Source organism: Staurois parvus, unplaced genomic scaffold (genome assembly GCF_062004578.1).
Source record: "Staurois parvus isolate SC_StPar_1 unplaced genomic scaffold, SC_StPar_1.0 ptg000634l, whole genome shotgun sequence".
Lineage (NCBI taxonomy): Eukaryota > Metazoa > Chordata > Amphibia > Anura > Ranidae > Staurois > Staurois parvus.
In genome coordinates, this window is record NW_028318430.1 from 14,860,892 (window position 1) to 14,876,456 (window position 15,565).

At 41.0% G+C, this 15,565-nt stretch overlaps 1 protein-coding gene across 3 annotated transcripts in view; it reads right to left on the reverse strand.

Moving 5' to 3' along the window:
- The window catches only part of MYO16 (myosin XVI), a 468,341-nt gene that overhangs the window by 353,796 nt on the left and 98,980 nt on the right, over positions 1-15,565 (reverse strand). The window contains exon 1 of one of the 3 annotated variants that reach the window (XM_089693595.1): positions 1,637-2,064. The exons of the other annotated variants lie outside the window; for them this stretch is intronic. Within the exon in view, the coding sequence (XP_089549721.1) occupies positions 1,637-1,664 (28 nt within the window). The 5' untranslated portion in view covers positions 1,665-2,064. Of the gene's footprint in view, positions 1-1,636; positions 2,065-15,565 lie in introns of those variants that run through there. 3 annotated transcript variants of the gene reach the window in all.

Below are 15,565 nucleotides of genomic sequence, written 5' to 3' on the forward strand. Positions count from 1 at the left end.
CAGAAGCTGATGCAGTAACTAGTACTAACCAAGGGTGTTCTTTAGAAGATATAAAAAAACGATTTTCTTCATGCAAAGTCTGCTTACAAATCACGTAATATACTACAATATAGAAATTCATGTCTGATTTAGGTAAAAAAATGGGTAAGTTCTTTAAGGTACTGTTATCAAACATGTCAACCTTACTATAAGGGTACCATAAGGCTACTGGTAACAACTGGATTAAGTAGTAAATGTTCTCAATGTTTATGGGTATCCATAGGAAGCATCAGTTTAATGGGTGGAGCTTTTTCTACAGAGGACTGCATGTGTGCTTCTTCATAGTAAAATCACAAAATGATATTATCCTGAGCAAAGATAGCCTACCATTCCCCCCTATGTTGATTTTGTGGTACTTGCTATAGTAACACTACTAGGTATTAGGATTCATACTCAATTATGTGCATGTTAAATATGAAACTTAACCTTAATATACACATAACTGCTATTAATTGTTGTAAAATATACAGCAATACATACTATGGCAACTTGCCAGGCCATTAAATTCCCAATCAGGTTAAAAAAGGCCATAAAATAGATATTTTTTCCTGGGTATATGACATAAACTCAGTTTAGTTTGGCTGTCATAAACTGTACATAATTTGGAAAACCACATAATTTATATTAATATTACCATGCCACTGTATATAAGTTACTAGTCATAAATTAAGACCCCCTGCTTAAAATAATCACAGATAAACCCAGACACAAATAGTAAAATAACAGTCCACATTAGATGCAAAGGCTTCTAATACCTGAGCTGGCACAAGCCATAACCATGACAAGATTTACTATCACAGCAGAATCCACAACCACCTAATGCCCCCCCCCCCCCCCCCTTCAGTTTCATTGCTCTCAGATATGAACTACCAATGGCCAGATCTTAGATATTCAATCTGAACATTGCCCACACAATCCTATGTATTTAAATACTTAGTGCAACAAGGAAACAAAAAAATGTAAAAATGTGAAAACATTCATCATAACAGCATTATAATATGATAAAACCTGGTGGCTACACAGCTACTTCAAAGAAAATCTGTCCGTCCATCACAGACATCAAAGGCATACATTTCTCATGATGATCCTCAAGAATTACAATATGCAGCAGATATTATTATGAATGACCTTGACAGAACACACTTAGGACAAATGGACTGGCACAATATTTGCCAATTTTCACAAGAAATCTAGCAAGCAGCATTGATTGCAGCTGATTCTATCTATTTTAGAATTGTATTTTTAGATTTTAAGTAAACTGCAGTGTTGTGCAGTGCGCACACAAGGTATGATTTATGTACATTGGAACAATCTTATGGAGTATAATCACATTTCATTATTCAGCATACACATATTTGGTTATATATGGATTAATACAGGCTAATAAAACATAAGGTAGATAGTTGCTACAGTTATGTCAAGTATACTGTACAATGCAGGTACATAAAGCTTCAGCTTCTTGTAACCAACAGCACAGGCTGCTTCAGTAATCACAGAGCATCAGCCTGTGAAACACAACATTCTCATTCATCCCAAATCACAAACCATATAAAGCTCACCAATTAAACACATACAGACGCGTAAAAGAAGTACTCACAGCATTTAATAAAATGATAGTGAGACATTCTTCAATCTTGCCCGATAGCCTGGGTCCAGTTGTCTGCATTCTTCGCTGCTAAAACTCTTGTGTATAGACGTGCATTATTTAGACTCCTCCATCAGGTATCCGATTCACCCCTCAATGCATTATTTATTCAATACAGCTTATATTCCAAGGTACTGAAGAGGCTTTCTATTCATTTTCACCTGTCTGCTGAAGTTACCATAGACCTGTACGTGTGTCTTGAAGCTTAGCCACTGCACGTGCCAGCGTAGTATATGTGCTATGTGTTCCTATTAATCCCACATCATTGGGAAGAGAGGGATATGACTGGTGTGCAGGCTCATTCCTTCAGATTAGAGGTGTGATGCTGCTTCTGCTTCTGCAGCACTGCGGCTCTCACAATCTTGTCTGTTAATAGCGTTCTATAGTGTTCGGATAGCAGCAAAGAAAGATTGCTGGCTTAATTGTACGAAGTTGCAGGAAAAAAAGGGGGTGTCACATTGTACTGCTGAAGCATGCCTTCAGTCATACATGACTAGATTCCTTGCTGCTGTTAATAAAGATTATTTTTAGGCACCAGCAGTTGTTGTGTGACACAGGCTGGTATAACAGCTGTTCAAAATAATCTCTATTCAGCATTTTGAATTTTTATCCATTTGTCAAAAGAAAGGTTCAAAGTGAAATCTGATTCCACAGATGTAACACTAGGATGAACAAAAGAGCCTTGGCAGAAGAAGCCAAGCGGTGTTTGTCTTGAACTGCCATGTTTCGTGTTGAGCATTAACTTCATAAACCGTAGACTGTCCCAAAGCATAATGTAACAGAAGTTACACTATTGGCCAGTGAGACACATACCCTGTCTTGAACCCTTTGGGACCCAATCCTTTTTATCTTGCAATTTGGTTGATGGATAAACATAAGCAAAAAGCACTCGCTTTTTAATTTTTAATAACCAGTAACACCAAGACTTTCCAACAAGTTGCAAAATGCCTGAATATCATAACAATCTCTGAGTGTGTGGTGAGGCGGAGAGCATAGTACAGACAGTGGTACAACTTGCTAGTAAGTCTTTGGCTTCTGAGAAGCATAGGCTCATTTATGATCAACTAATAAACCAATACCTTGGCCTCCAAAAACACATGGAAGCTGATTAGTTTGGAAACAAGGCAAGGCCATGGCTTTATTGAACTTTGCAAATGTAACAACCTTCCAAATGTACCAAACAACAATGCCAGTCACAGGTATATTGTGAGCACCCATAAAACATGAACTCACACAGTCTAAGAGGCCTGTCCTTACCATCAGTGTCAAACAGGCATTAGACTGACCCCAGAATTTAACTTGAAAGCATAGCCCATAAAGCAACATCAATTGCTGGCAAGGTCAAAATCACCAATAAAACTGTGACAAAACATCACAACAGGCGAGCAAATCTTGTGCTATCTGAATCTCCGTAGAACAGTTGGTCATGCCCCAGCATAACCTTTTTCTAGAATTCAGGTTCCACTCAGTCATCTCAAGTCTTTACAGCCAATCCGAAGCTATTAACTTCCCTTTCAGCCTCACTCAGACAGTGGTGCCATGCTTTCAGCAGTCAAGGCTCCTTTTCCCTATAGGAGGTTCAAAGGGCCTTCATTATTGGTTCAGAACTTCAGATGATAGCATGACTTCCACCCAACCATCATGATGGGAGGATCATGATTAATATGAATGCCTGTACTAGGTGCTCCTCACCACACGCTTCCAGATTATTTGCCTGATGAACTAGCTCTCTTTACAGTTCTGTCAGGGACCAGACAGCCTAGGACTGTAACAAGGTTAGGTTCCCACACATCAAAACTACTGCACCCTCATAGAGAGGATAGCTGCAAAACAAAACTTCAATCAGAAGACACTAAGCATTACTACCACATACCTAAGACACTTGAATGCCATAACTGGTAACATTTCCAAGGGTCAGTAGTACTTGTTTCTGCCTCCAAATAAAGTCCCACATAGTCAAATCCTCACTCGATGTTCCAAAACAATGCTCTAACTGGGCCAGACCCAGTACAACTAGGGGGAGAGACTTATTAAAACTGGAGTGTGTAAAATCTGGTGCAGCTCGGCATCTAAACCAATCAGCTTTCAAGTTTTAGTGTTAAAGTTTAATTGAACAAGCTGAAGTTAGAAGCTGATAGACTACAATGTACAGCTACCCCAGATTCTGCCTACTCCGGTTTTAGTAAATCTCCCCCTAAGCCACCAATGGAGGAAAATCTGCTAAAGTTTGATGATTTGCAAGTATAGTACAAGTAATGTCTGACTTCTTAATTATTTCAATCATTCTAACCTTTATATTAATGCAAAGAACAGTGAAATGTGCTCAATGCAGTCCACACCATGCCCAATAAGGTTTCAGTTTAATATCATTTATAAACATTTCTAAACATTGAATCCCAATTTGTTGCAATTTTTTTGTTGTTGCAATTTTCACATTGTCATTACCCTTTGTATTGCCTTACTGAATAATCCTGGAGGTAGTGAGAAAATAATACTATTTCTTTACATAGATCAGCAATCTTCTTAAAACAGCACAGGCCAAATCCTTCAAACCCCTTCAAATCCCATGTGTAAATATTTATCTAGCCATATCACAAAAGCCAGCAAGAGCAATCTATAAACACAAGGAGAAATATAATAAAATAAATATGATAATAGCAGTTGTGAGCCAGTGTTAGGAATTTTATATATTTTCAAAGTACACTTCTAGCAACAGACATATAGGCAAAGCAGATAATGTATTTATTTAAAAGACATTACATTTTTTGTGGTTTGCAAAGTACATTTATCAAAGAAATAGACACATTTTTAACTTATATTGGCTATTTCACAAATATATAGGAAGATCATGAACCTGACTGTTACATACAGAGAGCAAAACCTCACTCCCCCATTTACAACCAGAACTGTATCTAGTGCTGATATGTATATATACCCCGAATATAAAAACAAATTATAGATACAGTACTGCTGCAAGTGATATTAAAACCTAATTTTTTAAGCACTTTCTGCAGCTAATATAACTTACTGATTAGGCAGCGTATTTATCTTTTAATTCTTGCCTGTGTTCTGATTTAAGTTGGTGCTATGACTGCTGTCACAGTTTTTCTGTATCGGGCTGGATCCTATGAAGCTATCCTTGCATGCAGGCACTAGAGCTGTGTCTCCCTACACTGTGTGCATCAATAGATACACACAGCCCTATTGCCTAGGATGGCAAGGCACTCCCTTGCTCCTCTTCCCCATTCTTTCCTTTTAGATAACAAATTGGCTCTAGACTGCACTGTCCACTGATAATTCCTTCCTGTAAAGACTGGAAGTTCAAGGCTGAAGCAATGAGAGAGCAGGAGCCAGCAGTACTGAAATTTGTAAACTGCTAGTGCTTGGGTAAGGATTTTGACAATTAGTTTACTGGGGAATGTGTATCTTATTGTGCTCAATTTATTAAACAAAAAATGCTAAGGATCTAATGCTACTTTAAACCGTAGACCGATTTTGGGAAAGGTGTCAAAAGATAAATTAGTTTTCAATTATTCCCTCTTGAATATGTTATCAATTCACACCTTATGTGTAAATAAAAAATACTGACTTGATACAGAATGGACAAAATGGGGTTGATTTACTAAAACTGGAGAGTGCAAAATCTTGTGCAGCTCTGCATAGAAATCAATCAGCTTCCAGGTTTTATTGTCAAAGTTTCATTGAACAAGCTGAAGTTAGAAGCTGATTGGCTACCATGCACAGCCGCACCAGATTTTGCACTCTCCAGTTTTAGTAAATCAACCCCAGTGGCAGTAAGATGAACTAAACATTGAAAGCCATTGAAGAGCGCACAGGATGATTTGATTTCCTATGAGCTCCTGGAATTCATACACATTGGATGGGTTGCCCAATGCATAAATATATTAAGATAAGTTAATTTAAATTTTGTTAAAGGAAAGTTTGCCATTTAAATTATATCATTAAAAAGAGGTATATTCAGGATATATCTCATAAAAATGGTTCCTGAGAACATGAGCAAGAAAGCAAGATATGAGCAGAAAAGGGATAGGGACCATAAGTAATAGCTCAGAACATTATTTTTGGATAGTGAGTGAACCATTTGAAAATAATATACTGAGCTTAAAGTGAACCAGTCTTGGAATACATATTGGGGCTGACATTCCCAGTCATCTTCTGGAACTGGTAGCTGCCAGGCAATTACACTAACCCACTGGTTTCTATATTTTGACAAGTATGCAGGTCAGGAAAGTCAGAAGTCATTATCTGCTTAGCACACCGCAACATAGCACAGCCAATGATAAGTAAACTGGATCTGCTTATTAATCTGCTAGGAGCACAGTTCACATATTTACCCCATCTTCTGCAGCCTATTCAATTACATTTTCTCAATAGAACACTGATAAATGGTGCATGGTGTTTGCCAAGATGAAGTGGGAGTTTATCTGTGAGCAGTATTCTCAAACCAGATCAAACTATCCAAGGATTTGGAGGATTGACAGTGGATGTCCTAATGTAATGTGAACCCATGCTCTGATAGGTGACTCTTCAGGATGTGCAAGGGTAATAACCACTTGGCAATATTTTAACTGTGGGAACAAGAAGGATAATTTATCAAAGCTGGAGCAAACAAAATCTGGAGTAGCTGTGCATGGCAACCAATAAGCTTCTATCTTCAGTGTGTTAAATTAAGCTTTGTAAATGAAAGATAGAAGCTGAGTGGTTGCCATGAACAGCTGCTCCAGATTCAGATTGCTCCAGTTGTGATAAACTCCATCCAATGTATCTTCTCTCAGCTGCAGCCTATGCTCCTGGTATTACTATTAGTCTAGGAGCATAAAAGTTTCTGTTAGAAGAAGCTTGATTTTCTGGGAATCATAGTTGTCTGGTAGCCTTCTGCAGCTGCAGCCAAACTCCTGCCGACCCTTCTTTTGTTACAGCTTATTTCCTAAAGTAGCCCATTCACTGAATGTTTTTCTTGGTTGCAGGAAAGAAAGTCACTCGATTCCCCCATCAGCCATGCCATAGTGTTCTCCCGGCAGGGAGGAGGGGAAAGCTATCCCCGCTGGAAAGACAGTAATTATTGCTAGCAGCTATACTAGCCGCTAGCGATAGTGACATGTAAAATCCAGCAGGGTGGTTGTACCCAAGATCGATCAACTTGGTACATTCAGTCTGCCCATACATGCTCCAAAATACCTGAATGCAGGAAAGTGCACCACACCTGCAGGATATGATAGAAGTCTATGGCAAAGCAAAGCTAACCCAGGAGATTCGCAGATGCACTGTGCTGCACCCGCGGTGCAGATAAACTGCAGCACATCAATATGAAACCAGCTTTATAGGGGGCTCAGAACAGTAAGGGTTCATTTACATTTGCAGTTTGGGAGGTGATAAAACCCCATAGTTAAGACGTGTATTTACCAACCTCACCCCCTTTAGCTGCAGTGGCCAGGGGTGTACACATGTCGCAGCAGAAGTTATACACTCTGTCATGGTTGGTTGGTGGGTGTAGCACCAGCCAAGCATGACCCATTCAAGTGAACCCACTGTGCAAGTGCCCTGCAACCTTGTGCAGTACAGCAAACAAGGGGTAAAGCAGGCAGTGTTGTGTTGCTTTCTCACCACCTGCTTTAACCCCTTGGACCTTGCAGAAGCATGCAGTTGTAGAGTGGCCTCATTTACTTGAATGTGTCATGATTGGAAGACCGTAAGACCTACCAAAAGCAACAGAGGGCTTATTTCCTGCTGAAGCATGTGAACACCTTTGACTGGGAGTTGGGGCAGTAAAACCATAACTCAACCACAGGGTTTTACCACACCCCAGCTTTATGTGGGAACGAGCCCTAAGGGTGCACCTACCAAATGCAACATTCATGAGGGCACATTCATGAGTGCAGCAGGCCCTGTTGCTCCTTTGAAAAGTGATCCAAGGGTGTTTGACAAGGGGTGAGGAGGCTGTTGCAATCATGCACACAGAGATGGACGCGATCATCCATTTTGCTCCATACCCCTCCATTTTGTATCTCTCTCTCCCAAATCAGATTCCTCCAATATCCCCCCTCCCTCTCTGTTGAGTGACATTTGGTCTGTTTGATGCAGAGTTCAAAAGGCAACAGGCCCCAGTGGGAGAGCTCCATGGCTATAGCTGTGTTAGATGCCTGTTAGATTCGCAATCTGGGATATCGTACAACCACAAACCAAGTCCTTCACTCAGTTCACAGACATTCCAGCTAGTCGTAAAAACAGACTTACATTTAAAAACTCACTTTGCCATATAATTTTATATCTTCAAATAGGAAATAATTACACAAACATGGAGCACATATTCGGATGGCTCACTCTAATACAAATCGCCTGATACATTACACCCCCCATCTGACATATACAGGAAAGCAGAAAATTATATCTCCTTAACCATTCAAGCAGGTATGTCATATTTCATATCTAACCGTTCAGCAGATGATTCTGGGTATTAATCTACTCGTGGATAGAATGTTATATGTACCTAGGAAAGGTTATTGGCCATAGCATAATTTGTGAAGGCTTTGGTCATAGCCTGAGCTCCTCGCCTACACAACCCCCTCCCCAAATGAGGTGATTCGTTCTCTGCTTCATGGAGACACCCTGTGGAGTTCCTAGAAAAAGCTAAGCTGAGCTGAGTTGAGCAAAGTTGAAGAATCTCCCTTTTTAACATCGGAACTAACTTTGGGAGATAAATCCTTTTGGCTCATGAAACCTGATCTGCTTAAACCAGGAGGTTTGGCAAGTACTTTACCTCCCTAAATTCCTTTCTGTTATCTCTTTACTGTGCTATTGTTCTCTGTATATTTATATATATTGGTTACATCTTTTTCTGTAAATATTTTTATTGCACCCTTTTGACCTTTTAGTAATAAATCTTACTTTCTGAAAGTGTTGAACTGTTTTTAAAGCTCTTTAATGCAAACTAAAGAACCCCTGCCTCTGAAAAGCGCTACTGTGTGTGTGTTTTAAACTTCAGTATATCTCTGCCTGCGGTGACAGTGGTATACCAACGATTATTCAAACATCATAGTGTTATTGCTGATATTGCAGAGTTTCCTCTTTCTCTGTACAAAAAGGAGGTGGTGGCAGTGTGAAGGGTTAATTGCGTAATTAACCTAACCCAGTAACAATCGCTCCCAGGCTGTCGGCACACAGGTTGTGGTCCATTAGCTGGGAAATCTGTGTGCAGGGTGCAGATTGGCGTGGCATTGTTACGCACATGACAGCGCAGTTTTAGATTGGCTAGTCTTTCGGTCACGAGTTTGGTCAGAAGGGCTGGGGTCTGACGCCTCGATCGTCACAGAGGCCTCCTCAGCACCTTTTTTAAACCCATGTTTGCCATGCAATGCACGTGTTTTCAACATGGTAGTATACAATTAGAGGTTTAAATCAGATGTGAGGAGGCGACACTGTGTCCAGTGGTCTTTGACTTCTCCCATGTTGTTCAGGTAGATCTCCACCTCCTTTTTTTTTTTTTATCAAAAAGAACCTTTATCAAACATTTGCAAGCATACAGGTTCCACAGAAGCTCCAAACATAGCATCCAGTGCATCAAGTCATATAAAAGTAAACAAATACATTTACAATGTCCAGCACTATATAGACTGAGGCAAATCTGAGCCCTTCAGTGTTATGCCCAAAAGAGCAGGCATGAGAATGGTCTCACAGCGTGTTAACAACTACATATTGTACTTTAACTGTGCATATAAAAATAATATTGCAAATGTTAACCTACCCCAATATCCTGTTCATAACTAGGTCAACTGGAGCCAAACTGCAAAAGTCAAGCCAACCTCCCCAAACTCAAATGTATCAAAACATCCTCTGTGTTGATAGATAACCCCCTCATATCTTAAAGTGGTACCCATATGCGTAAACCATCCCTTAAGGGAGGGAGGGGAAGCAATTTTCCAGTGGCGTAGTATGGCTTTAAGTGCGTGGAATAGGGCCCTAGAAACAGCTTCCCTAATACAGGCATCTGGAACTATATCTTCTAGAATACCCAATATGCATCGCTTGGGGTCAGGGGGAAGATCAATTTGGGGTGCTTTCCTAATAGTAGTTAGAATCGATTCCCACTACCTGTGCAGCTTAGGGCATCTCTACAACATACCGTATTTTTCGCTCCATAAGACGCACTTTTTTCTCCAAAACAAATGGGGGGAAATATCTGTGCGTCTTATGGAGCAAATATGGAGCGGCCGGCCCAGTATTCTCCTTGTCACCACCGCCGTGTTAAAATACCGGACCAGCCACTCGACTCTTCTGTAGCAGTGCCAGGCAGGGCCCAAAGCAGCTGCCCCTTAAAGCGGAGTTCCAGCTGAAAAAAAAGGTCAGCAGCTATAAAAACTGTGGGTAATGACTTTTAAAATACAGCCACTCACCTATCCCTCGGTCCAGCGGTGTCCTCACCACCACTGGTTTCACCGGCCGTCTTCTCTCCCTGGTGCCGACATCTTTAGTGTGGGCACTCGGCTGTGACAGCTTGTCGCTTCTCAGCCGGGTGCCCACTGCGCAGGCGTGGGAAGTGCTGCGTTTTGTGAATGGCATTCTCTGGTCATCTCCTGTACTGTGTCTGCAGTCTCTGGTCATCTCCTGTATTATGTCCTCAGTCTCTGGTCATCTCCTATACTATGTCCGCAGTCTCTGGTCATCTCCCGTACTATGTCCGCAGTCTCTGGTCATCTCCCGTACTATGTCCGCAGTCTCTGGTCATCTCCTGTACTATGTCCGCAGTCTCTGGTCATCTCCTGTACTATGTTCACAACCTCTGGTCATTTCCTGTACTATGTCCGCAGTCTCTGGTCATCTCCTGTACTATGTCTGCAGTCTTTGGTCATCTCCTGTACTATGTACGTAGTCTCTGGTCATCTCCTGTAGTACATCCGCAGTCTCTGATCATTTCCTGTACTATGTCCGCAGTCTCTGGTCATCTCCTGTACTATATCTGCAGTCTCTGGTCATCTCCTGTACTATGTCTGCAGTCTCTGGTCATCTCCTGTAGTACATCCGCAGTCTTTGGTCATCTACTGTACTATGTCTGCAGTCTCTGGTCTTCTCCTGTAGTATGTTCGCAGTCTCTGGTCATCTCCTGTACTATGTCTACAGTCTTTGGTCATCTCCTGTACTATGTCCACAGTCTCTGGTCATCTCCTGTAGTACATCCGCAGTCTCTGGTCATTTCCTGTACTATGTTCGCAGTCTCTGGTCATCTCCTGTAGTATGTTCGCAGTCTCTGGTCATCTCCTGTACTATGTCCGCAGTCTCTGGTCATCTCCTGTAGTATGTCCGCAGTCTCTGGTCATCTCCTGTAGTACATCCGCAGTCTCTGGTTATTTCCTGTACTATGTCCGCAGTCTCTGGTCATCTCCTATACTATATCTGCAGTCTCTGGTCATCTCCTGTACTATGTCTGCAGTCTCTGGTCATCTCCTATAGTATGTCCGCAGTCTCTGGTCATCTCCTGTAGTACATCCGCAGTCTCTGGTTATCTCCTGTACCATGTCTGCAGTCTCTGGTCATCTCCTGTACTATGCCTGAAGTCTCTGGTCATTTCCTGTACTATGTCCGCAGTCTCTGGTCATCTCCTGTACTATATCTGCAGTCTCTGGTCATCTCCTGTACTATGTCTGCAGTCTCTGGTCATCTCCTGTACTATGTCTGCAGTCTCTGGTCATCTCCTGTACTATGTCTACAGTCTCTGATCATCTCCTGTAGTATGTCTGCAATCTCTGGTCATTTCCTGTAGTACATCCACAGTCGCTGGTCATCGACTGTACTATGTCTGCAGTCTCTGGTCATCTCCTGTAGTATGTTCGCAGTCTCTGGTCATCTCCTGTACTATGTCTGCAGTCTCTGGTCATCTCCTGTACTATGTCTGCAGTCTCTGGTCATCTCCTGTAGTACATCCACAGTCTCTGGTAATTTCCTGTAGTGTCTGCAGTCCATTGGTTCAGAATAATTTTATTTCTTGTTCTCCTACTCTAAAATCTAGGTCTGTCTTATCGTCAGGTGCGTCTTATGGAGTGAAAAATACGGTGTGCATCAGATCCCCATGATCTTTGCTATACTTAGGACAAGCTGGATCAGACAAAAGTCTCATCTTAAACAATTTAACCGGGGTGTAATGAACTCGCAGTTGAATGATCTCCACCTCTTTAAGGTTGCCTACACCTGCTTAAGCTGACTATTTAGAGACACTGTAGTGCAGGTAAGCAGAGGAAAGTTGACTTTAGTACATACTATTTGGACACGTATGAGGAGAGAGTACACTAAGGTGAGAACAAATCCAGTTGATGTTGTTAAATATATAGTTATTACCTAAAAAATAAATTGGGAGGACGCATTATGAGTTATATGCCGTGCCTAACTGCTCCCACTCCCTGAGCCTTCTAGATGTACATTGTGAAGGATTGCAGCCATATCTCAGGCTGCATTCATATCTGAAAATAGAGTTTTACTGGTGTTTTTATTTGAGAGTTTTCGAGCATTTTTAGACGTGTATTACATGTGTTTTCGAAGTGTATTACAAACGTTTTACAGCTTCAGGCTTGTTTAGCCAACAGAAAGCACTAGGGAGAGGAAATTAGGGGTGCAGAGCTGCTGTTTGAGCAGAAGCTATGTGACAAAATGCTCGTAAAACGCTCAAGTCGCACATTTTCAGGCGTTTCTATTAAAGTCTATGGGACAAAAAAAAAAGCTTGTAACCTGCCAAAAAGAAGCTCATGTACTTTTTTGAGCAATAGGTGTTTTGCTTCAGGAGACAGAATGCTCATATGTGAATAGGGGCTAATGAAATTAATGGGATATGGCTTGTTGTGCGTTTTAGAGCTACAAGGTTCAAGTGGAAAATCACTCAGGTGTAAATGCAGCCTTAAAAAAATGTTCTGTTATAATCTGATACACACAGTGTGAAGTCTGGCAAATGTATTACATATTATGGCATGGGTATTCCTTGGGCAATGACCAGCTTTTGCATCTCTATAAGTAACCACAGACAATAATGATCTTTTTAGCTATATGTAAGAGGGGGATTCCTCCCAATTACCACAAATGTAAGCAGCATTCTTCCCACTAAAACATAACACTTATGTACCATGAGCTATAGATATTGTAATTTTTAGCTGAGCTTCCCTGAGCCTGTAAAATTATTCCAAGGTTTCCTTGGAAAAGGCTGTTCACAAATAAAGGCAATGTATAATTTGCAATGTGTTGAATATACAAAAACAGACAGTTTTTTTTAGCCTAATACCATGAAGTTCCATTTGACCAGTTTACAATATAATCTAATAAGGATAAGACAGGGCAAATGATGGGTAGTGTTTTAGTATGATGGAATGCCTCCATATCTAAAGAGCGTTTTGTATATATGTAAGGAATATGGGAAATGCACAGTACTCGGCCACTTCCTTTTTTTGATGGCTAGCTGGTAATGTGCTAGGAAAACAGTTTGAAATTTTCTGTAAAAGCTATTTATAAATCGGGGCGGCCATTTTTGTTTAGCTTGCTGGATATGGTGAAGGGACATATTAGATGTCTTTAGCTGTCTTCCGGCATTTAAAGGCATTTAGCTGCCTCCCGAAAAATGTGCTGCCTCCCAGCATGCCTGCCCTTAATTGATCCATTGCTATATACAGTATGCTCCAATATGGAGGCTTTCATAGACCAGAGTTAGAGCTGCACTATACAGAGGGTCCTTGATGAGGAAGTGCTGTTTTGCATACTGTATATTTTCAAATGTTGTGAAACTATAACCTCCGTCTTTAATGCAAATTGTTAGACAGTGCATTTTGTTTTTTTCTTTTGCTGGCTCGATGGTAAGTGTGCTGGGAATACATTTTATTTTGTTTGCCGTGTGAGGGAGAAGTGGAAGGGTTAGATAAAAAAAAGTTTAAAAAGAAAATGATCTTCGAGCTGTTTGAGGATCTTTAATGCATTCCAGCACATTTCAACAGATGATATAAGGCACTGTGAACTTCAAACAAGGTTTGGGCCAAAAGGCCAACAATGAAAAATGATATGGTTAAGCAAATATGACATGCAGAGACATTGTAACAAAGTATGGTGAACCCAAACCATGGACCAGGCAAGGTCATTTACAGTATATAGTCATATAGCAGTGTGCTAGAACTGTAAACTGAGGCCAGTAAACGGCAAAATCTTCAAATGGTAGCTTGTAGGAAAGTGATTGTGAACAGGCACAGGTTGCTGGTAGTGTATGCTGAGAATTTACTGCATATAGTTAATGATCACACACAGTAAATTCTCGCTGTCTCCTGGTGACTAGGGGTGGGTGAATCTACCTGGGTTTCAAATCCTGTTTTTAAATGTTTAGGGATATTAGACAAACTACTGCATTAGAAGCTGGGCACTGCCATGGAGTACATGTATCATAAAAATAATACCATACAGCGGGGAGAGGGATAATTCAAGTGGCTTTGAGAGTGACACGGAAAATACAAAAAATCTTTCAAAACATAGGTTTGAGTGATGCCTTAAAGCTGTGTTTTGTATTGCCAAACCAGCATGGTCTCAAGGGACATTCTGGGTCAGTGTACTTTCGCAGTGTATTTTTTTAATGAGAAGTCACAGACATTATCACTCCTTGACTTCCCTCTATAATTATCTACAGTATCTATCTTACAATCTAAATTTAACTATCTAATTTATTCATCTTAATTGTCAATCTACTTGGACCCCCACCCCAATATCGATATCCTGCCAGCCCACCACAAACTGTCTACAACTAGAAAAGGCGGAATTGTTTAAGTGCTCCAATTCTGCCTTGCTGCATGTGGAGCTGTGTTTATGTCTTCTTTAATTCTCAGGAAGATGCCTGGCTATGCGAAAATGATTAAAAGAGTGGAGCAAGATCACTTTTGAGGAGGCCACGCTCAAGGCCAAGGACAGCAGCCATGCAGAAGCACCGTCCTTTGAAAGACCATGTCAGGAATATTGTGCTAGCCTTACTAAGCACATGCACATGAAAACCTGACAGAATGATTATAGAAGCAGAGCAACAGAGGGTGGGATTAAAGCCTGTCATTAAAGCCACAATCTAGGCAGTGGACAGCGGCCATGCAGCAGCACCATCCTTGAATAACCACATCAGGAACATGATGGCAAATGGCAGACTCATGCACATGTGAAAAAGCATGCACATTTTTCTGTCAATGGAAGCCTAAATGGATGGGCGCTTTTACACATCACAGCATGTGCGCAAATGTGTGTGCACGTCCACCACAGGCACTGGTACTATTTAAATCCAAGTTCTGCTTATGCTCCTTGTTTAATGATCTTTCAGTCTTTTTTCCATATTTTTTTACCTTTATTGCTGACCCAGCTTTTTCGCTATCTGCTCATTTCCACTGTCTATTAATATTTGCTATTCATTTTTGTTATTGAGCTCAGCCTGGACTTATGAACAAGATTCTGCTTATCTATTTGATACTTCACTTCCTGCAAATTGCCAACCTCTGATTTATCCTGACTTTGATTCTGCTTATGATTTGGTGCTTTGCTGTTCACATGCTACCAACCAACGCTTGTGACCTGACTCCACTTGTATGTGAACTTGGTGTATCCTTGGTGCATTGCCATTTATACTCCTGCATATCTGATACCAGCACTTTCAAACTCTGGTTACTAGTTCCAGTGCTTGTGCCCTTCTATTGCCCTTTCAAGCCCTGTCTTAACTTCCAGGGGTGCAGAAGAACACCCTTGTCATCTCAAGCTCCTTATACAGGTACGTGACAGCCTAGCAGCTGGTGCTTTCTGCTGCATCAGACTGCACTTGTGTGGCAAAGTGTGAACAGCAGGACATCCCTAAATAAGTGGTAGAAGTGGGAGAGTGAT